At 64.5% G+C, this 22,386-nt stretch overlaps 1 protein-coding gene across 2 annotated transcripts in view; it reads right to left on the reverse strand.

The window, feature by feature from the left end:
- Window positions 1-22,386, reverse strand: part of MOB2 (MOB kinase activator 2) — a 38,096-nt gene that overhangs the window by 979 nt on the left and 14,731 nt on the right. Inside the window, exons 1-4 of one of the 2 annotated variants that reach the window (XM_066374349.1) lie at window positions 13,145-13,269; window positions 7,745-7,905; window positions 6,703-6,796; window positions 367-491 (exon numbers count right to left, since the gene is read on the reverse strand). In XM_066374349.1, the coding sequence (XP_066230446.1) occupies window positions 367-491; window positions 6,703-6,796; window positions 7,745-7,905; window positions 13,145-13,254 (490 nt within the window). In that variant the 5' untranslated portion in view covers window positions 13,255-13,269. Of the gene's footprint in view, window positions 1-366; window positions 492-6,702; window positions 6,797-7,744; window positions 7,906-13,144; window positions 13,270-22,386 lie in introns of those variants that run through there. The other variant, XM_066374435.1, reaches the window with a different exon arrangement.

Consider the following 22,386-nt stretch of genomic DNA (forward strand, 5'->3'; position numbering starts at 1 on the left):
CGCCAGCCCAGCCCGCAAACTGCCTCCGGCCCGCGGGTCCCTGCCCCCACTTCTTCCTGCCCCACGGTCCCCGCCCCCCATCCTCCCGCCCACGGGTCCCCGCCCCGTCCATGTCAGGAGGGTAGCGCTGGCTGAGACTGTGCACAGGACCTCCTGCTGGCCAAGGCGGGTCCTCTGGGAGCCCGGGACCACCTGGGGACATGGCCACGGCGGCTGCTCATCCACACCAGAGCCTCCCGTGGACAGGGTCCTGACCCCAGCTGCACTGGCCCCGGCCCTGCTCTACAGCCAGCTGGTCACGCAGCTACCCGGCCTCCCCTGCAGCCACGCCCACCTGATTCCGAGAGGGGCTGCCGCCAGCCCTACCGTATTTGGTGGGGAACACGTCCTCGTCGGTCACCAGCTTCTGCACAGAGCTCATGACGAAGTCGACGTACTGGGGGGCGGTGCACTTGACCTTCTTCCCCCGCTCGTCATACCAGTAGTACTGTCTGTGGGGACAGAGAGCCGCTCACCCTGCCGCCCGAGTCCCACAGCCTCCCGGTCCAGGGCGGGAGCGGCCTGCTGCGGGCAGAAGGTGGCGCCAGGTGGTGGCCACCCTGGTGGAGGTGTGGCCCTCGGGGACAGACCTGTGGGGACCTGCAGCTGCACCTGACAAGGGGTCTGAGTGCACACTCTGACCAGCGTCCAGGACACAGTGGCCGGCTGAGCACGTGCAGGAAGGGCCGTCAGCACCACGTCTGTCTCTGCCGCTCGGGTCACGCTCTGCTCCCCAGAGAAGCAGGTCCCACCTTCCCCGGGCCGGCTCTGCCTGGCCAGCCCCGCCCTCGGTAGCTGCGGCCTCTCCACGGCCACTGGCCACTGCGAGAGGGTAACCGAATCCTCTCCCGGCCCGGGGGGGGGGGTCTTCGGCAGGACAGGGTCGGAACATCTCTGCTCCCAGTGGTACTGACGCGGTGCCCCTGGGCACAGGTGCCAGAGTCTCACAGAAACAAGTGGCTGCAAACTGGGACACAGGCTCCCACGTGCAGGCCGAGGACAGCTCCCCAGGGATGCGGTGCCTGCGCGAGGGCGGCCTGCTCCCCCTGCTCCCCGTCCCAGTTTACCTGACCTCCCCCACAGCGACGCCACCGGCTGCAGCGCAGGGCTGCCAGCTCGCCCAGGCACAGGCCACCTGCCACACCCAGCACGGCTCGTGTCCCCTCCCTGCCAGCCCCGGCCGGCCCCAACGCCTGGCCCTGTCGCTGGGGGCCCGCACACTCGTGCTGTCCAGCCAGGTGGTGGGGCCAGGTCCAGGCCTTCCTTGTCAGCTCTGAGGCTCTGCTGCCTGGACACACCCTGTGTCCAGCCCTGTACCTGCTGAAGGACAGTGGGCTGGGTCCAGGGGGCAGGCAGCTGTGACCACTCCCGGGCAGGCTTCTGTGGGCTCAGTCCCCGTCCCTGAGTGGCCGTCCCCAGCACCCGCGCAGCTCCACTCCCCGCCGTGCCCGGCGCCCACGCAGGGCCTGGCAGCATGGCCTCCCCGCCATGTCTCTCTGCTCGTGGGCACAGCCTCCTGCGCTCCTCTGACCTTCCACACGCCCTTGGGCAACCGGCCTGTGCCAGCCCTTTGCCCCTTTGCAACCAGACTGTCTTTCCCACTGGACCTGAGGGACTCCACACGCTGGGAACCGGCCCTCTGCGGACAGGGGATGGGTCTGCAGTCTGTCCTCCTTTCCAACAGCACCTTCCCAGGGCGGAGGTCTAACGCCGTGCGGTCCGAGGCCCCGACTCCTGCCAGCTGGCTGTGCCTGTGCCAGCACCGAGGACGCGGGGCCGTCCTGGAGAATCCTCCTGTGTCCTCCCACAGCCTGTGCTCCTACACTGAGCCGCAGGGACCCCGGGAGGGGGGCTCAGGTCAGCACTGTTTCTGCACACGAATGACCTGTCTTTCCAGCAGTGTTGGTTGGAAAGACTACCTTCTCCTGTGCATGTCGCCTGCGCCTGTCCGGTATCAAAGGCCACGCTGGTGCGGGTCAACGTCTGTCCATCTCTATCCGTCTCGGCTGTCTGCTCCTTCGCCACCACCCTGCCTCGACGACTGCGGCCTCACAGAAGTCGGAACACTGGACGGTGGGTCTCCCCCAGAGCGTGACGGTCGGGGCTAGCCCGTCCCCACCCGTGGAGCCTGGCAGGGTCCTGCCCGCAGCGGCACTGAGCGAGGTGAGTGCGGGGAGGGCACCAGGCCTGCAGCGTGCTCGCCCTGGGCAAGGGCTTCTGCGGGCTCACACCTGAGGGTCCTGCTGTTTGGGAACCACTGAAAACGGTGTGATTTTTACCTGGGGTCCAACTGTGCGTGACACTAGGCTGGCAGTGACTGATCTGTGTGTGCTGCCTGGCCTTCTGAGTTGTTACTCGATTTCTCGCAAGAGTCAATGGGGTTCTCGACGTGACCGTCGTGGTGGACGTGACCGGGGACAGTTCTATCCCCACAGTGTGGAATCCTTTTACTCCATTTCGTGGCCTCAGGTGAACTTTGATATTTGCACCTGCCTGGGAGCTGGGTTTGCACAAACAGCGTGTCTGATACCACCCCTGGCCTTCTCTGCGCCGGCCGGCGTGCAGTGGCCCCAGCAGTGGCCCCTCTCGCTGCTCCTACTGTTAATCAGAACCTCTTCTCTTCTGACCTCGTCCGTCCTGCTCGAGGTCCATTGATTCCACTGACCTTCTCAGGGGAACAGCTATTAGTTTCGTCACTTTTCCGTTTTTAGAAACCAATTCCAGTGATTTCTGCTTTTTTTTTCCTTTTTGTTATTTCTTTCTTCTGCCCCATTTCTAGTTGCTTCCCACGGAAGCTCAGATTATTGACCTGCGATCTCTTCAGCACGTGATCGCAGAGACGTCCTCCAAGCGCTGCTTTAGCTGATTCCACGCTCAGACCTGCTGCCCTCCCCACCTGGGCTGTCTGAGACGCTGTCTAACCTGAGACTCCTCCTCACTGGCCCCGGGTCACTGGGAAGGGTGTCAGCTCCCAGACGCTGGGGGTTCCCTGCACCCCCTGGTAAACAGGGAGGTCGGGCAGCTTACTGAGGGCAGATGGTGAGCCAGCGCCTGGCCGGTCCTGGCGGCTGCCCTGTCCGGTGACAGAGCGTGCAGAGGGCTGCTGGGCCCAGCGCCCGGTACCCACTCCATCCCATGGCTGACGGGGAGACTGGTCCACACCTGCTGACCAGTCTTGTCCTCTACCAACCAGCGTGGTGAATCGCTAGGACTGTGTGTGACCAGTCTTGTCCTCTACCAACCAGCGTGGTGAATCGCTAGGACTGTGTGTGACCAGTCTTGTCCTCTACCAACCAGCGTGGTGAATCTCTAGGACTGTGTGTGACCAGTCTTGTCCTCTACCAACCAGCGTGGTGAATCTCTAGGACTGTGTGTGACCAGTCTTGTCCTCTACCAACCAGCGTGGTGAATCTCTAGGACTGTGTGTGACCAGTCTTGTCCTCTACCAACCAGCGTGGTGAATCTCTAGGACTGTGTGTGACCAGTCTTGTCCTCTACCAACCAGCGTGGTGAATCTCTAGGACTGTGTGTGACCAGTCTTGTCCTCTACCAACCAGCGTGGTGAATCTCTAGGACTGTGTGTGACCAGTCTTGTCCTCTACCAACCAGCGTGGTGAATCGCTAGGGCTGTGTGTGACCTCTGTCTCTGCCTCTGGTTCTGTCCGTCCGTCCATTCAAAGCCACACAGGGTGAGCCACATGCAAGACGGACACTTGCTGAGGACCCAACCCTGCTGTACGGGCGCAGACTACGGCATGCCCGCGTGCTCTGCCGCGTCAGCCCTGCCCTGGCCGGTGTCTGGCTGGCGAAGCCTTTCCCACCCTTTACTTTCCGCCTGCCTGGGTGATGGTCCCTGAGGTGACGTTCCTGCCACAGCACAGCTGGCTCATTCTCAGTGGAAGGCCCGTCTGTCACCTCTGCCCCAGGGCCGGCCTGGTGCCACCAGCAACATGCACTGTGCTTGTGAGCTGCTCACGTCCATATTTACCACAACACGCACACGGTCCATTCCCTTTGCTTTCACCATGGACATAGCTGGTAAGCTCTGACCGCCCTTCACAGAGCCTGCCCCGAGGACACACCCTGCACACACCACGCCGTCACTCAGGGCCGCACGTGCAAGGGCTCGGGAGGCGGGCGGACTTGCTCTCCCGCCCTGCGTGGCCCTCCACTGTCCTCTGGGGAACCCACCACTGCGCCCTCGCCCTGGCAGTGGGCCTGCTGCCCAGGGGCACTCCTCCGAGAAGTCTCCACCTCGCCGGATGCAGGGCCCTGCGGGAACGGCTCCCTCCTCCCGCGGTGGGGAAACGCTGTGAGCACAGGACGGTCAGCGTCCCCACGGGGGCCAGACACAGACCGCGCCTCCAGGGCCTCCCTGCACAGCGCCTGGAGCAGATGCTCTGAGCACGGGTTCTCTGAACCTGGAGACTTTTCTCTTCGCCAAACCAAAGAAGTTTCCAGCCACGAGGCCTTCAGGATCCTCCCGGCACGGCCGCTCCCTCCTCCGTGCAGGACGCCACTGTTTGGTTTCTGTCCTGCAGACACCGGCAGGGTGGAGTCGGGCCTCTGGCCTGGGACAGCAGGTGGCTCTGCGGACCTCTCCCAAACAGCCCCTTTCCTCTTAAGTAACAGGTGAGTTTTCATCCCCTGGGCTCGGACGATCCCCAGGGGAGAATCACACACACACATCAGCCCCGGGACGTGGGATGTGGGCAAGAACGACAGCAGGGGGTGTAAGGTGCCCCAGGTCTCCTGGCCACACACGCACCAGACCCGTGCACGTCCACGGCTCCCCACCACCCGCCACAGGCCCCTTGGAGTCTGGCAGGCATCTTCCGTCCCACCCGCTGTCCTCCCTCCCAGGCTCCCCTCGGGACCACTCCCCGACCCCCCTCCACCGAGCCCCTTCCTCCCCAGAGACACCTCACAGTGGCCCTCAGCTAACGGCCCCCACATGGCCTGGCTAGAGAGCAGAGCTAGCCCGCAGGGTCGGAGCCGGGGCTGGGCCAGCACCGCCCGTGCGCAGGAAGAGGTGAGGGTGACAAGCCCAGCCTGTCGGGGCTCCCTCCCCGCGCCCCAAGCCCAGCCTGTCGGGGCTCCCTCCCCGCGCCCCAAGCCCAGCCTGTCGGGGTTCCCTCCCGGTGCCCCACGGAGGCAGCTGCTGAGGAAGAGCTCTACTCCCAGGGCGGCCGCTGCAGCAGCCCCTCAGCCTCGTGGTGCCTGCGGTCTCAGGAACCAGTGTGTCCTCTGAGAAGGTTCCTGTCACTAGGAACACGGCCTGTGAGCCTCTGGCTGCTCGTGGCACCCACGCCCCAGCGGACCCTCCATGGCAGTGCCCATTCCCTGGCTGGGCTCTGCTTCCTGGTTCTCTGCCAGGCCTGGGCCCCACGGGACAGCAGGGCACAGCTGAGGAAGGCTGTGCCGCCCGGGGACCTTGCGAGGACACTGTGAGAGTGGGGTCTGAGAGCGAGGACACTGTGACAGTGGGGTCTGAGAGCGAGGACACTGAGAGAGTGGGATCTGAGAGCGAGGACACTGTGAGAGTGGGGTCTGAGAGCGAGGACACTGTGACAGTGGGGTCTGAGAGCGAGGACACTGTGACAGTGGGGTCTGAGAGCGAGGACACTGTGAGAGTGGGGTCTGAGAGCCAGGGGACCTTGCGAGGACACTGTGAGAGTGGGATCTGAGAGCGAGGACACTGTGACGGTGGGGTCTGAGAGCGAGGACACTGTGACAGTGGGGTCTGAGAGCGAGGACACTGTGAGAGTGGGGTCTGAGAGCCAGGGGACCTTGCGAGGACACTGTGAGAGTGGGATCTGAGAGCGAGGACACTGTGACGGTGGGGTCTGAGAGCGGGGACACTGTGAGGGTGGGGTCTGAGAGCGAGGACACTGTGAGAGTGGGGTCTGAGAGCGAGGACACTGTGACAGTGGGGTCTGAGAGCGAGGACACTGTGAGAGTGGGGTCTGAGAGCCAGGGGACCTTGCGAGGACACTGTGAGGGTGGGGTCTGAGAGCGAGGACACTCTGAGAGTGGGGTCTGAGAGCGAGGACACTGTGACAGTGGGGTCTGAGAGCGGGGACACTGTGAGGGTGGGGTCTGAGAGCGAGGACACTGTGAGGGTGGGGTCTGAGAGCGAGGACACTGTGACAGTGGGGTCTGAGAGCGAGGACACTGTGACAGTGGGGTCTGAGAGCGAGGACACTGTGACAGTGGGGTCTGAGAGCGAGGACACTGTGAGAGTGGGGTCTGAGAGCCAGGGGACCTCGCGAGGACACTGTGAGAGTGGGGTCTGAGAGCGAGGACACTCTGAGAGTGGGGTCTGAGAGCGAGGACACTGTGACAGTGGGGTCTGAGAGCGAGGACACTGTGAGAGTGGGGTCCGAGAGCGAGGACACTGTGACAGTGGGGTCTGAGAGCGAGGACACTGTGACAGTGGGGTCTGAGAGCGAGGACACTGTGACAGTGGGGTCTGAGAGCGAGGACACTGTGACAGTGGGGTCTGAGAGCGGGGACACTGTGACAGTGGGGTCCGAGAGCGAGGACACTGTGACAGTGGGGTCTGAGAGCGAGGACACTGAGGGTGGGGTCGGAGAGCCAGGGGCGCAGCAGCGGGGTCGTGGCCCGCAGCCCACCCGCGAGCCCGGGGCTGGGGGCACTCACGTGTTGCACACGGCCATGGTCTGGCAGGCCTCCCCCGTGCAGAATTCCGAGATGGTGCTGTACTGCAGGTTGACGTGGTGGAAGAACGTGGTGGCTGCAGGGCAGAGAAGAGCGGGCTGACCACCTCCTCCCGGGGTGGCCACTGCCCGGCAGGGCCTGGTGCTCGACGGGCGGCCGGCACTTCCCAACACCAGAGACAGAGGCCCTGGCGTGGAGCACAGGCTCAGGAGGGGCTGCGAGCACCGCCCCACAGGTGGGCACAGGCCTGGACAGGGCAGGGGGCAGGGCGGGGGGGGGGCGTGCAGAACGAACCCCCTCACAGGAGGAATGAACCCCCCTCACAGGAGGGAATGAACCCCCCTCACAGGAGGAATGAACCCCTCACAGGAGGGAATGAACCCCTCACAGGAGGAATGAACCCCTCACAGGAGGAATGAACCCCTCACAGGAGGGAATGAACCCCCTCACAGGAGGGAATGAACCCCCCTCACAGGAGGAATGAACCCCTCACAGGAGGGAATGAACCCCTCACAGGAGGAATGAACCCCTCACAGGAGGAATGAACCCCCTCACAGGAGGGAATGAACCCCCCTCACAGAAGCAGGAGGAGGCAGCACCCGTCCAGGCAGGGCCGGGTCCGCTGAGCACAAGCACACACCCACAAACACCCACACACCCACAAACACAGGCAGGCTGGGGCGCCGCTCAGGTACTGACCCGAGTGCAGGCAGCTCCAGCCCACTGCCCACCAGGCCCACCGCCCTTCAGAGAACAGGCAGGCCCCTGTGGACCCCAGCACAGCTGCGGGGGGCGTTCTGTGTGCCCTGAGCCCCAGGCCTGCCCGGGACCAGCACAAGTCCCCTCGGCACACTGCAGGGCAGTCGTCCAGGCCCCAGCTTCTGCCGACCCGCACGGCGAGCAGCTGGGGGCACGCTGGGGGCACACCCTCGCAGACAGCTCTGGGGACCCGGGAGCCGGAGGCCCCCCACGAGCCCCAGCACCGTGCTCAGCCGCCCGCCCCGCCCCGCCCCGCCCCACGCACTGTTGCTGGCCAGCCACTCGTTGAGGTCGATCTCCCGCGGCAGTGCCACCAGCTCCTTGAGCTCGCAGTCGCTGATCCGGGACTTGGCGTGCTCCGGCTCCAGGTAGACCTTCTTCTCCTCGGCCGCCGGCTTCTTCCCGTTGGGCTTCGCTTTGGACTTCCTGCCGAGAGAAGGGAGCACCGTGACCACTCAGCACGCACAGGCCTGAGCTCCACGCCCAGCCCAGGGGACAGGCCGGCTGCCCCGCAGTCCCGTGGGACACACGGGGGTCTTCTGCAGGTGCCACGGGAGGCTTTGCTCCCACGGGCACCACGTGCCAACCCCAGCCATTGTCTGACCAACAAAGCCACCCTGCTACTCGAGGGAAGACGAGACACAGAGACACGAGCTGGCGGGCGGACTGACGTCACGGGGCCAAACCTGGAACTCGGGGCTCTCTCCCCATGTGACACCACAGCCCTGCAGGCAGCCTGGCCCACGCCTGGGCTGGGCCCCCCACGCAGGATTCCCACGCAGCACACGGGGATCGGCACCGCCCACCCTGGCCCTCACAGGCTCACCTGAAGGGTGGGCGGGTAGCTAAACACCATGGACCCACGCTCTCCAGTGCTGAGAGGACTCGTCCCCTCCTCAGGGGGGAGGTCGTGTCCCCAGAATCAGCCTCCCCCCACCGCCCCAGGCAGAGCGGTGGCTGTGGCTGGCCAACAAGCTGGCATGTCCCCAGGAAGAAACACTGCCCAAAGGACGACCCAGAGCAGCGGCTGTACGTGCCACCCATGCTGGGCTGACACAGGTCCTGTTCGGTCACACCCCTGCCCGCTGGGCAGAATGGGGGGCCGCCTCCCGCAGCCCAGGAGGGCAGGGTCGGGGTGCTGGCCCAGCACAGTAGCTCACACTCTTGGGGTCCTCAGACCCGCAGAAGGGGAAGCAAACTTGCTCACTCCTGGCCTCTGTCACTGTCCCCACTGCCCAAATGCAAACACCACGCCGGCCGTGCCGGACACTCCCATCCTGAGGGCTCTGAGCCCTCTGCCCACAGCCGGGGTGCAGCCCACACGGAGTGGGGGTGCCGGGGGTGGAAGGTCTTGGCAGCACCCTGACCCTACACTTGTCCTCCATTATAAAAAGTAGCTTGTGGTTTATTTAAGAGAAACAGGAAGAAAAAATGCTCCTTGGAAGCCAGAAAAATGTTTTCCCTCCGCTTCTCAAAGCAGATCTTCGCCTTAAAAGGCGACGTGTGCTGGGCCTCTGGGGGCAGTGCTGGGAGTGGCCGGGGCCAGCCAGCTGCAGCGCTCTGGGACAGGGGACTAGACCCCGGCCCTGGGGTCCTGACCTGCCTGGGCGGCCGAGCTGGAGCTTAGGTGTGGATGCCACACACACACACACACGGGCACTTCAAGGGGTCCTCATGGTGGGGCGGGGCTGTCCCCTGGAGACAAGGGTGGACACGAGCTTCTCCGAGCACTGCGGCCCTCGGCTTGGGCAGGGGGGCTCCCGGCTCCCTCAGGGCAGAGCCCACAGAGAAGGCCAGACTCCAGGAAGGGCTGAGGGCACAGGGGGCTCTGCTGACATCCTGGGGTGCTCACTCCCTGCCTACAGCCCTGGGTCTCTGCTCCTGACTGACACACCACCCTGTCAGGAGGCCACCCTGGCTCAGAAGGTCCCCATGCCTTCGGCCTCGGGCAGGAGGGCCGTGGCACACGGTCTGCTCTGGCCAGGCACCCAGTGCCCACCGCCCGCAGATTCCCAACTGTCCAGCCCGGCTGCCCCGGCTCCCGCTCTGTCCTCAGCCAGCACACGGGGGCCTGCGACCACGCGCGGGCCGACCACACGCAGCCCTGGCCTCCACATCCGGAGGGCCCTCGCTCACGAGGACGAGGAAGAGGACAAGGACGAGGACAAGGACGGGGACGGGCTGGGCCCCGGCTGTGCTATTCAGGAGCCCTGTCGCCTGGGACTCCCAGAGCACCGGGCCCTGGCCTGCGGGTGGGCGGCAGACGGGGCAGCAGCAGGAGCTGCCCGGCACGGGGCAGCGCACACAGGCCTGCGTGGCTCCCGCCCACCAGCCCCACCAGGGCCACCCTGCCTCGTCCCACCAGGAAGGCCGGGGGCACTGCGGGGACCACCTGAGCTGAGTGAGACAACAGGAGCAGAAGCAGGAGGCCTGCTCTCCCCGGCCACAAGGGGGGTCGGGCCGGGAACACGGCCACACCGCAGGGGGTCCCCCCCCCGTGCTCTGGTCCCCCCGGTGAGGGGACACGCTGAGTGCCCCAATGGAGCACAGCCCCAGCCCCCTGGCTGGTGTGGCCCCACTCTCTGAGGAGAACAAGTCACCTGCAGGTTTTGAGGCACCCGTCAAGCTGCGCAAGGGGCCGATGGTTCCCCCAGAACAAGTGTCGCTGGGTCAGAAAACAGGCAGGCGGGGCGCCTTCCCCTCTTCTCCTAGGGTCCCCCTCAGCCTGTGGTGTGTCCACGCAGAGGTGGCAGAGCGAACTCCAGGAGAAGGGGCAGGCAACCTGGGGGCACTGTGGGAGGCAGGGTGGGGTGGGGACCCCGAGACAGCAGGACCGGAGGCAGCTGTGTCTGGAGACAGCTGCGTGGACAGAGTGGGTGCAGGCTTGTGTGGGGCGCAGGGCCACAGGAACCTACAGGGACAGGCACGGTGGACGCAGTCCCCACAGGTGCTGGGTGGCCCGGCAGAAGCCGCTCCACAAAAGGGGGCTGCAGGCTGTCTGAGAAGGGGACCTATGGAGAGGGCGTCTGGGAACGGAGGTGACAGGGCCAGCCGGTGCCACCCAGAGCCTTGGCCACCACCTCACTCTCCAAGCCACCTCCGGGCAGGGTGCCGGACCAGGTGTAAGAAAGGCCTGTCTGGGTGGGCTGCGCGCGGGGGCGGGGTGGGGGGTCAGTGGTGTCCAGGCCTCTGCACGGGCCCTACCTGCATCTGGGCAGAAGCACAGCCCAGGCCGGGGCCCCCACCAGCCTCCTCCCGGGACGCCACGAGCCCAGGGCTGGCAGGAGCGATGGGGTGAGCCCCGTCACCTGACAGCCAGGCCAGACGTGCAGGGACCGCTGGGGCCGGGCTCTTCACCGACTATGAACACCCTGCCCCCCCGGGGGGCCTGGTGAACACGGGGTCTGCCACCACTCTGGCCCCCGAGTTCCTGATGCAGGGCCCGAGGCCGGGCCTACGAACCACCCTTCTGACCCTCGGAGGCCTCAGCCTGGACGGCTCGCTCGGTCCCGACTGGCCTGGTGCCAGGCACCACCGACTGGCACAAAGCTGCTGGGAAGAGGCCAGGGGACCCCGTCAGGCCCAGCAGACCTCCACTGGCTGTGGCCGCAGACCCCTGGGGGCCACGCAGGCTGTTTCTCGTGGTCTGACCGCCCGGCAGCCAGCGCCCCACACAGAGCAGGCGTCCACAGCCCCGCGTCCCCCCAGGAAGGAGCCTGCTGGGCAGGCAGATGAGGGCACGGCAGGCACGTGGCTCGAACCACCAGCTCCGCTCCCCCTGCACCTGTGAGGCGAGTGGCTCTCCCCAACGTCTGGCTGAGCTGCCACCTGCTCTGGGGTCCCCAGAGCTGGCTGGGACCTTTGTGGTCACCCGTCACAGCTCAGAGGGCGGTCCTGCCCCTGTTCCCTGGGGGCTGTTTCTGCACTCAGCCCTCCCCTGTGGCACACACAGGCCTACACACACGGTCCCCTGCGCTACCTGTGACGGCCCTGTCCCCGGGCTAAACCAGTGACCTGGGGAGTGCCACCAACTTGCCAGCGTTTCATCTCACCTGTGACGTGTGTGACAAGGGTGTGGCCTCCGCGAGCCGGCGGGCGGGTCTCTGGTCCCCACTGTAACCTGTGGAGAGCCCTCCCATGTGGCACACAAACGCTGACCGAGACCCCGTGGACAGGACAGGCGGAAACCAGAGGCCAGAGGCCAGAGGCGGTCGGAGGCACAGACACAGGTCCCAGGCCGCTCCGGTCTCTCCACGAGGACCACCACCGTTCAGGCGTGGCCTGCCCCAGACCCGCCCGCGAAGCTTGCTCAGCTTACTTACAATCAGAGGAGGAATTGGAAAAGCAAGAGACACCTTCATAAAAATCAGGAGCCAATGAAATCATGGGCGGACGTGACTGTCACACTGAAGGGGCCCTGACCCACGCTGCCGAGAGGGTCTGAGCGATGAGGCACCGCTCCTGATCCCCCCCCACGGGGGCTGAGCCGCAGCGCCCGGCTTCACACACACGGTCACGCTCTCCCGTGTGTCCACTCAGACGGCTTCACACACACGGTCACGCTCCCCCCGTGTGTCCACTCAGACAGCTTCACACACACGGTCACGCTCTCCCGTGTGTCCACTCAGATGGCTTCACACACACGGTCACGCTCCCCCGTGTGTCCACTCAGACGGCTTCACACACACGGTCACGATCCCCCCGTGTGTCCACTCAGACGGCTTCACACACACGGTCACGATCCCCCGTGTGTCCACTCAGACGGCTTCACACACACGGTCACGCTCCCCCCGTGTGTCCACTCAGACGGCTTCACACACACGATCACGCTCCCCCCGTGTGTCCTCTCAGACGGCTTCACACACACGGTCACGCTCCCCCCGTGTGTCTACTCAGACAGCTTCACACACACGGTCACGATCCCCCATGTGTCCACTTAGACGGCTTCACACACACGGTCACGCTCCCCCCTGTGTCCACTCAGATGGCTTCACACACACGATCACGCTCCCCCCGTGTGTCCACTCAGACGGCTTCACACACACGGTCACGCTCCCCCCGTGTGTCCACTCAGACGGCTTCACACACACGGTCACGCTCCCCCCGTGTGTCCACTCAGACGGCTTCACACACACGATCACGCTCCCCCCGTGTGTCCACTCAGATGGCTTCACACACACGATCACGCTCCCCCCGTGTGTCCACTCAGACGGCTTCACACACACGGTCACGCTCCCCCGTGTGTCCTCTCAGACGGAAGAGCTGCTGAGGGCGCTCCTGACCCGAGAGGGCACTGCAGGCTCTCCCGCACGGCTCACAAGTGAAGGTGACAGACCAGGGCCGGCCCTCCGGGGGAAGTTCCCCCACCAAGGCGGCTCACAGACGGGCTCCGGTCACACACCCAGCCGCATGGACACACACCCGTCCCCACAACAGGCCTGGCGCCCCGCGGGGGGAGAGCCTGTCCCACAGGCTCGAGGGGACAGGCGGGATGCTGCACAGCTCTCGTTACCCAGAGGCAGGGCAAGCGCCCTCCCACGGCTGCAGGAAGTGTTGGCATTGAGGGGACACCTCCCTGCAGGTCTGCTGGCAGCCTCTGCCTCTGTCCCGGCCTGTCCGTCTCCCAGCCTGACCCCGGGCAGGGCCGAGGCGCCCCCTGGCTCACCTGAGCACTTTGCCGACCGCCTGGAGCACCATTTTGCAGCTGAGCCCCGTCCTGGGGGGCTGGCTGACCAGAGCCCGGTCGGGGGAGAGGCTGCTGTGGTCCCCCAGCATGCCGGGCAGTGCGGAGGTGGAGCAGGGAAGTGGGGCCCCAGCACCGACACCGCTCCCTCCGCGGAGCAGGGAAGTGGAGCCCCAGCACCGACTCCGCTCCCTCCCGGGAAGCCTGTCTGGGAGCTGTGCCCCAGCCAATGCGGACGAGGGGGAGGAGGGCTCGGCTGGGCTCACACAGCTGCGCCTTTGACGGGCCAAGGCCAACCAGTCTGGCGAGATGAGGGCGTGTCTCACCAACTTTTCAAAGTGGCGCCTTGTGGGCAGCGGCTGTGGGGAGGGCAGGGCCCCCCAGGAAGGATGTCAGCGTCCGGAGGCCCTGACACAGCTGGGAAGGCTCACCCGAGAACAGACGGCCGGGGCCCTGGCCATGAGCTCCTGAGGACAGCAGCTACCCCTTGCCCAATCACAGCCCGTGAGACAAGACACTGGGTGGGCACCCAGTGGGCTGCAGGCAGGCTGCTGTCACTGGCAGAGTGGAGCCGCTCGTGGCAGGCCCTCCATGCAAAGGCAAGGCTGGCAGGCTTCAGGGCATCCAGGCACAAGCTAGTGCTGGGCAGAAGCTGCCCCTGCAGCCACTAAGGACAGCAAGCCGACCGGACGAACACGTCCACAGCACCTGCTGGCAGAGGTGGGAGAACCTGTGCAGCTGTGGCCCCCTTCACAGCTGGCCTCCAGACAGGAGACACAAAGTCTGAAAACCAAACGTCTGACCATAGGGGCAGCGACAGCCCCCAATCAACATGTGGCGGGGTGTCCCCATGAGCACTGAGAGGCCCCTCTGTAAGGAGCACGGCCACAGCCCTGCCCTCCCCCCTCACAAAGGGTCCTCAACCTTCTCTTCTGTCCAGACTCAACCTGCCTGTACTGTGGTCATTCCAAAGCCACAGAGAGGACAGATCACTAGGCAATGGGAACAGGCTGCCTCTGCCCTGGGGACACCACCAACCGAGGGCTGGCTGCCCACGAGGACCAGGGCAGCAGGCCCCACGTCCCCCAGGACAGAGTCCTTACGGCCACCCAGCCTCTGAGGCACAGGGGTGGCCACGGGGCCCCAGGCAGCTGGGATAACTGGGCACTAGGAAGTGCTTCTAGGCTCCCCGCCTGGTGCTGGAACCAGCCACTGTGCCCCAGTGCCATCTGTCAGAGAAAACCGAACCCCGAGGCCAGCGCTGGGCACAGGCGCTGCCCCGGCCCTCGCAGCTGACAGCAAGAAGACGTCTGTGCACCCCACCCCCGTGCTGTCCGTCCAGGCAGCACGGACATCTATGAGCACGTCCATCTTGATGCTGCCACTCTGGACCCTCAGCGCGGTCACTGCGGCCTCCGCCCAGCCTCACCTGTAACCTGCCCAGACACCGGACCACCACAGAAAGAAAGACGCAGACGGAGAGGCAGGAGGACCCCGAGCACAGGAGCGGGAGCTCCCGCCTGACGCTGAGCCGGAGGCGCTCAGAGCAGACGCACGGGGCGCACGAGGCAAGAGTGACCCTCACTCCCACTCTGGTGACGACGGAACAAACCCCACGGCCTGACCGTCCCCATCAACAGCTGCAAACTGGACAAGACACACAGAGCCACTGACTGCAGACACTGGCCAAGCTGGCCACCGGGCCCGGCCCCAGGCAGGGAGGGAGGGTGCGCTGGGAACACAGCTGTCCGTGCGCAGAGGACCCGGCGGGATGGGGTCGCTGGGGAAGGGACTCTGGGGACAGGGACAGAGCACCTCAGCTGAGGGCACACGGAGCCTGGCAAACCACCGCTCCAGGGAGCCGTGAGCACAGGGCGTTCCAGGGGTGAGGAGGGCAGGAAGACAGGCATGCCCATGCCCAGGGTGGCGAGCACGCCGCAGCCCAGAGGAAGGGGTTCTCCAGGCTGGTCCCACGGAAGCCGCACCAAGCCGCAAAAGGTTTCCACACCAGCAGCAAACGACTGCCTGCTGTAACTACCCCAGTGCCCCTCATCGGAGGACACACCACCCACACCTTCAACAGCTCTGCCACCACAGCCACTAATGTCAACGTGTATGTACAACACAGGTGGAGAAGCAGAAGAATGTACCGGCAGTGAGCAAAGACAATCAGACCAGACACGACAGAGATGCTACAATCAAGACTGAAGGGGACAGAAAAGATTACACTCGGTGATCAAAGGGTTTAAAGACAAGGAACGCAACGAGCAATCATTAGGGCTCTCAAAAAGATACAAAACTCCAAAAGATACAAACAAATTTCTAGAACTGAAGATCACAATCTCTGGAATGACATTTTATGGGATAAACTTAGCAGATTAAACAATGCAAAATAAAGATAACATAGAAATGTAACATAAAATTTGTAGAATGCCGCTAAAGCTGAGCTTTGGGGGAAATTTACAACCACAATGTTTATGTTAGAAGGGAAGGCTTTAATGAATAATCTACATACACATTTACTTAAGAAGCTGGAAAAAAGAAGTGCATACTAAACCCAAAGTAAGTAGAAGGAAATAAAGGTAATAATAGAAGTCTATGACACAGAAAATGGACAAATGGAGAATTAAATACAATGTTTAAGAATATAAGAAAACATCAATTTTCCAGCTAGACTGACCAAAAGAGGGAGCTGCCACCAGTCTCAGGAACGAGAGACATCAGCACAGACCCCACAGACGCTGACGGCTGACAGGGACGCGCAGGACGACTTGATGCCCACAGAAAATGAGGGCGGAGACAGACACCTTCTTGCACAAACACAAGTTGCCAAAACTGAGAGAAAAAGGAATTAAAAACTTGAATTGATCATTAAAACCTTTCCACAAAGAAATGCTATGTGCAGGCGGCTATACGGGTGAATTCCACACCAAATCTATCACGAAAAGAGAACACCCTTCTCACACCCGCTTTCAGGGAACGGGGGGGGGGGGGGACAGACGTCACCCCAGTAACGCGATGAGGCCGAAATGAGGCGAGACCACCACCGGGCAAGAAAGACTACAGAGCGCCACCCTCCACGTGCACAGAGGCAGAACTCCCCAAGAACACGTGAGCCTGTGCACACGTGAGGCGTGCAGGTGCGTGTGCACACGCAGCTGTGCGTGCAGTGCTGGGCAGCTGTTCTTTCCTTCCTAACTCTCCCGCACCGGCCCCACCCCCACGCAGCCCCGCCCCCACGCAGCCCCGCCCACCTGCCCGCGCCCCGCCCAGGCCCTGCTGCTGCTCCAGACCCCGTCCTCCCGGGCACTCTGGGCTCTGCTCACGGTCCACGCCCAGCTGTTGTGCTCGCTCCACTCCTGGTTTGCACAGCCTGGGAGGAGCCTTGCCATCACCCCGGCGGGGGAGAAACGGCCGGAATGCAGGGCGGTGCCCGCTTTGCTGATGGCTACACCCCAGCACCCACAACAATCCTGGGAATGCGTGGGGACCCAGTCCCGTCTGACTGCCGCGACCTTGGCTCAGGGCGGCGTCTCTCCCGGGAGCTTCCAGGCGGACATCAGACGTCAGAGGACGTTTCTCTGCCACGGGGGCAGCCTTCTCTCAGGAGGGGCCGCCGTCTGCCTGCCGCACCGCGCTGACGGCACGTGGTCTGAGCGGCCACATGGGAAGAAGGCGCCAGGCGGCACAGGTGGGCGTCGGAGATGACGGGGGCTCCGGCTGAGCGACGGCTGTGTCGGGAGCCTCTGGCGCAGGGGCTGCAGCACCTCTGGAGGCTGGAGGCCCACTCTCGCGGTCCAGTGGGACAGAGAAGGCAGGCGCCGCCCTCCCATGGCGGTGAGGCCACCTCTGCACCAGGTCCACTGAAGCCCAGCCACAAGGGTGACAACGGAAACAAGGCTCAGCGTGGGCCTAGCCGCGGTCCCCAGACCTGGCAGGTCTCGAGCTGGGTGGAAGGAGCCTCCCCTGCTCCCCAGACACCCCCCTGCTGGGGGACCATGTCCAAGGGCGCCCCCAACCTCAGCCCTGGGTCTCAGCACCCCACCCCGTGCCCAGCTGCCTCTGCTGCCCCGGGTGATGTCCGTGTGAGCCCACAGAAGTGCCCCCCCCGGGCACACTCCGAGTACTTCTCAGGAGCTCCACTCCCCACTTCACAGAGGAGAGAAAGCTCAGGTACAGCACACAGCCTGCCCAGAGCCTCTGCCTACCCACCCCCACCCCCACCAGGGACAGGCGCAGTTAGAAAGGAAGCAAGCTTATTTCTACAGTTTGTCTGAGTTCAGGTGTCCCAAGCAGAGAAGAGTGGGTGTTTGGACACTTGGTGGCCTTGTCACAAACAGGCCTGCAGCTGGCTCATGGACCAGTCAGTCCAGCTTCCAAGGGCGAGCCCGCCCCGCCTCCCGCTCCACCCCACACAGCAGAGGGGATCAGACAGGCAGAAAGCTGGGCACCGCTGCCACCTCAGTGGAGACACTGCGGGCCCTGGGGACGGGCGGACACAGGGGCCGTGACGCTCACCCTGGGGCTGCGTCTCAGGGGGCCCGGCCTGCTGTGCGGCAGACACACAGACCACGTGTGGGGTGGCGTCTGTGTGAGCGCCAGAACTCCCCCCGCCGGGATGCCCCACAGAACTGCCCCCAGGGATGGGCTTGCCCTGCACACCTGGCACACTTATCTGTACAACCAGGCCCAGGAAGTTAGGGAAGACCCTCTGGGTGGCCCACCCAGAGTGCCTCAGGCTGGAGGTCAAGTGCCCACTCGAAGCCCAGCGCCCAGAGTGACCGTGGGAATGCCGGGACGCGGGAGAGCCCCCTGAACCGGAGGGGAGAGGCAGCACCCCAGGGCCAGGTCTCCGTTCAGATTTCGAAGGCAGAGAGATGGCTTCTTCACACACCACACATCACCAGAATCATTGTTTCAAGTTCAAGTCAAGCCAAACGCCAGACAATTCAAGTGGCTGTTGGAGCCTGCCCAGTCATCCCGCCTGGCCCCCAGCCACTGCTGGCCGCAGAGGGCAGGGGTATCCAGGCCACGCGGCAGCCACCTCCGGCACGGCCTCCCCCCTGACCCCTGCACTGGCATCTGCTTGCCCACGAGCCTCGGGCACGGACAAGGCGGCCTCGCGATGAGGCTGGTCAAGACCCGAGTAGCCAGCACCCCTGCTGAATGCAGCAGGGCCCCCTGAGCAGCCAGCTCCCCTGGTGAATGCGGCAGGGCCCCCTGAGCAGCCAGCACCCCTGGTGAATGCGGCAGGGCCCCCTGAGCAGCCAGCTCCCCTGGTGAATGCGGCAGGGCCCCCTGAGCAGCCAGCTCCCCTGGTGAATGCGGCAGGGCCCCCTGAGCAGCCAGCACCCCTGGTGAATGCGGCAGGGCCCCCTGAGCAGCCAGCTCCCCTGGTGAATGCGGCAGGGCCCCCTGAGCAGCCAGCACCCCTGGTGAATGCGGCAGGGCCCCCTGAGCAGCCAGCACCCCTGGTGAATGCGGCAGGGCCCCCTGAGCAGCCAGCACCCCTGGTGAATGCGGCAGGGCCCCCTGAGCAGCCAGCACCCCTGGTGAACGCGGCAGGGCCCCCTGAGCAGCCAGCACCCCTGGTGAATGCGGCAGGGCCCCCTGAGCAGCCAGCATCCCTGGTGAACGCGGCAGGGCCCCCTGAGCAGCCAGCTCCCCTGGTGAATGCGGCAGGGCCCCCTGAGCAGCCAGCATCCCTGGTGAACGCGGCAGGGCCCCCTGAGCAGCCAGCTCCCCTGGTGAATGCGGCAGGGCCCCCTGAGCAGCCAGCACCCCTGGTGAATGCGGCAGGGCCCCCTGAGCAGCCAGCATCCCTGGTGAACGCGGCAGGGCCCCCTGAGCAGCCAGCTCCCCTGGTGAATGCGGCAGGGCCCCCTGAGCAGCCAGCATCCCTGGTGAACGCGGCAGGGCCCCCTGAGCAGCCAGCTCCCCTGGTGAATGCAGCAGGGCCCCACAGCACAGGTAAGGGCAGGTGCTGGTGCTCGCTGACCCCCCCCCCCCCCCGGGCGTCACATGGACCCAGAGAAGCCAGTGGGCTCACAGCAGGGGACAGGTGACACAGTCTCTTGCCACGCCCCCAGCCGTCACCAGCCAAGCAGGCACAGAGCCCAGGCATCCAGGGTCCGGGCTGCCTGAGAAAAGGGCACTGTGGGTCCTGCCAAGTCACCCCGCCCTCCCCGCGGGTATAAAAACATCGGCTGCAAGATTTAGCTCAGGCTCAGTACACAGGAAGGCAGCTCAGAGCACAGGGAGGGAGCGGCCGCTGCCAGGACCCAGCTCCGGGCCGGGAGCCTGGGGAGGGCAGGACCACGTGGCCCCCAAGGCCCAGGACCCCCCTCACTGCCCCACTCTGCCCCCCGCCTGGCAGCCCACACATACCCAGGCAGAGACACTGAGAATCCAAACCACGGGAGCCCAAGCGAGAGGGCGGCCCTGCACTAGAAACCTGCCGGGGAGAGTGCCGACAGCTCGCGGGGACGGGGAGGGAACCCTGAGAGGCGCAGGCTGAGGAGCCCAGGGGGCAGAGAAGGACGTCCCCTCCACAGGCCCACCGGGAAGGACCGTCCCCTGGGCCACATCCCCCAGGAGTCAGCTGCAGCCAGGGCCACAGGCTGTCCCCTCACAGCGGACACACCCCCTCAGAAGGCCACTGTCTAGGGTCTGGGAGAACTCAGGGGAAGTCTGGGCTGGAGGTCCCCAGTCTCCACTTCCGGGAGCCCCGTGAAGTCCAAGCAGCTCCTGCTGTGCGGCACAGTGCACCTGCCTGGTACCAGCACCAGCAAGCGCATGAGGGTCAGAAACCACCACGGAGCTTTGTTCCTGCGAGCTCTGCGGGCAGCCTGGCCCCCTCTGCACCTCTTCCTGCTGTGGCATAGGCCTGGGGCCCTGTCCCTGCTGTGTTACAGAGGGCACACGCAGGAGGACAGAGGTGCCTGAGCTGGGAGAAGGGACCTGGTCCTCTTCCTGGACACCCTGCTGGCCAAGGTGAAAGGGCACATTCCCCACTAATTGAAAACGCTGTTGTCCTCTTTGGAACTAGAGGGGAGGTATCGGACGTGGGAGTGCCCGCCCGGGAGAGGGAGGCCCAGACGCCAGGCCCAGGCAGACTCCCCGAGGGAGGCAGACCCAGAGAAGCCCAAGGAGACACTCAGCAGAGTGGTGGCCGAGGACAGAGGGCCAGCCAGGGGCCCCGTTCCCCAGCCCACCCCCCACAGCCTGGCCTCCCGCCATCGGCTCCCCCGCACACAAGTTCTTTGAGGGCCCTGCTGGTCTGGTCCCAGGCCCTGGTCCTCAAGGGTTCTTTCTAAATCCAGGTCTATGCTTGACCTGTGGTGGCGCAGTGGACAGAGCGTCAACCTGGAACCCTGAGGTTGCCGGTTCAAGACCCTGGGCTTGCCTGGTCAAGGCACATGCAAGAAACAACTATGAGTTGATACATCCCATTCCGAGCCCCGCCTTTCTCTCTTTCTCTCTCTGTTCTCTCTATCTAAAATCAATAAATAAAATCTTTTAAAATAAAAAAATAAATCCGGGCCTGTTCTCTGTCGCTTGCTGGCACCAAGTCCCCCATGGCTGTCTACCATGAAGGCTCTGACTCCCGAGGGTCTCCGAGGCCCCATGTGACCAGCCCACAGCTACCTCAGGACCCCACTGTGCTACGCCCCAAGGACCCCCCCCCGTCGTACTGTGTCCACAGGAGTTCAGCAGGAGCAGGCCGTGTGCCCGTCAGCCTCCAGTGGAGAGGAGGGGCCAGCAGTGTACTCACTTCTACATGAATTAACTGCCAACACCCAAACCACCACGGCTGCAGACCAGTGCGGAGAGGCCCATCCCGTCCCAAACCAGCAATAAAGGCAAGTGGACAACCAGCCACGGGGACTCGGCCTCCCACTGGTCACCAGACACAGGCAGGGGCGGACGTCCCCAACTCGGGACAAGACAACGAGGACAGCGGGTGCTGGGGAGGTCCACCGCACTCCCCCCTCCCGACGCACGGTGTGGAGCCCCTCTGACCAGAAAGTTCACAAACGCTCAGCTCAGAAGACCCGTGTCCCCGGCGGCTGAGGACAAAGGCCTGCAGAACGTGGCCTGCACCTGTGCCCGCCAGGAGAACCCGCAGGCGGCAGCTGTGCCCCCCGCCAGGACGGCTTCCGTTATTGGCACTCACTCCCCATGGAACACACAACTGCAGGTGGGCCCTCCTTTATGCACGCCCCTCCCAGAAGTCTACAAAGGTCAGTGTTGTGCGCGCCACGGGGAAGGAGGAGAGGGCGCTGGGGGCCCAGCATGGACGTTGGCCGGTGGCCACCACGGAGGGGCATGTCTGTAGTGGCTGCGTGCAGGAGGCTTGCCACGGCTCCCGGGGAAGGAAGCCAGGAGCTGCTACGCAGGAAAGCGCTGTCTGGTTGCATCTGAGTCCTTTGCAACAGTGCGGACAAGCCCTCGGTACTTCCCAGGGACCCCTGGTTCTTCCCAGCGTGGGGGTGTCCATGCTGGCGGGGGGACCCGGCCCCCCACACTGCAGTCCCACGCTGTCCCGTCAGCACTGGCCCGTCAGGCGCTTCCTGGAAGAGGTTCAGGGGAGGAGACGGTTCACGAGAAAAAGGGGGTCACGGAGAGGCGGGGGCCACAGGAAGCGATCTCTCTGGACGTCACCGGGGTTTCACCCCGCCCTCACACGCGAGTGGGGCTGATGCCACGTCCACGGACAAGCCTTTCCGACGGTGTCTCGAGACCATGCTCTCAGTCTGGGTCCCTTCTCTGTTTTGCTCCTGTCCCTGGAGCACGTCTTTGACCTGCTGTTCCGAAATGTCCCCACTGGCCCCCTGGGGACACGCACCACATGACCAGAGTCCCCGGGGACATGCACCGCGGGAGCCTGCCCAGCCTACCTTACTAGCTGAACCTGGAGAAACGCGGTTTCCGTGACAACGGTGTCCCTTGTGCACCCTGCTCTGCTGCACCCGCCTGCCCTCCGGGAGTCCACACCTGACGTGCTCTTCTGCTGGCTGAGCAACGCACCAGCTTCATCTCCTGTCTCTGACCAGGACTGGACGTGCTGTGGCCTCTGCCCCTCTGTAACGCTCGGCTCTTCTCTGCGGAAGCTGGTCTCTCTGTCCCCTCTGCAATGCTCGGCTGTTCTCTGCGGAAGCTGGTCTCTCTGTCCCCTCTGTAACGCTCGGCTCTTCTCTGTGGAAGCTGGTCTCTCTGTCCCC

This window comes from Saccopteryx leptura, chromosome 1 (assembly GCF_036850995.1).
Source record: "Saccopteryx leptura isolate mSacLep1 chromosome 1, mSacLep1_pri_phased_curated, whole genome shotgun sequence".
NCBI lineage: Eukaryota > Metazoa > Chordata > Mammalia > Chiroptera > Emballonuridae > Saccopteryx > Saccopteryx leptura.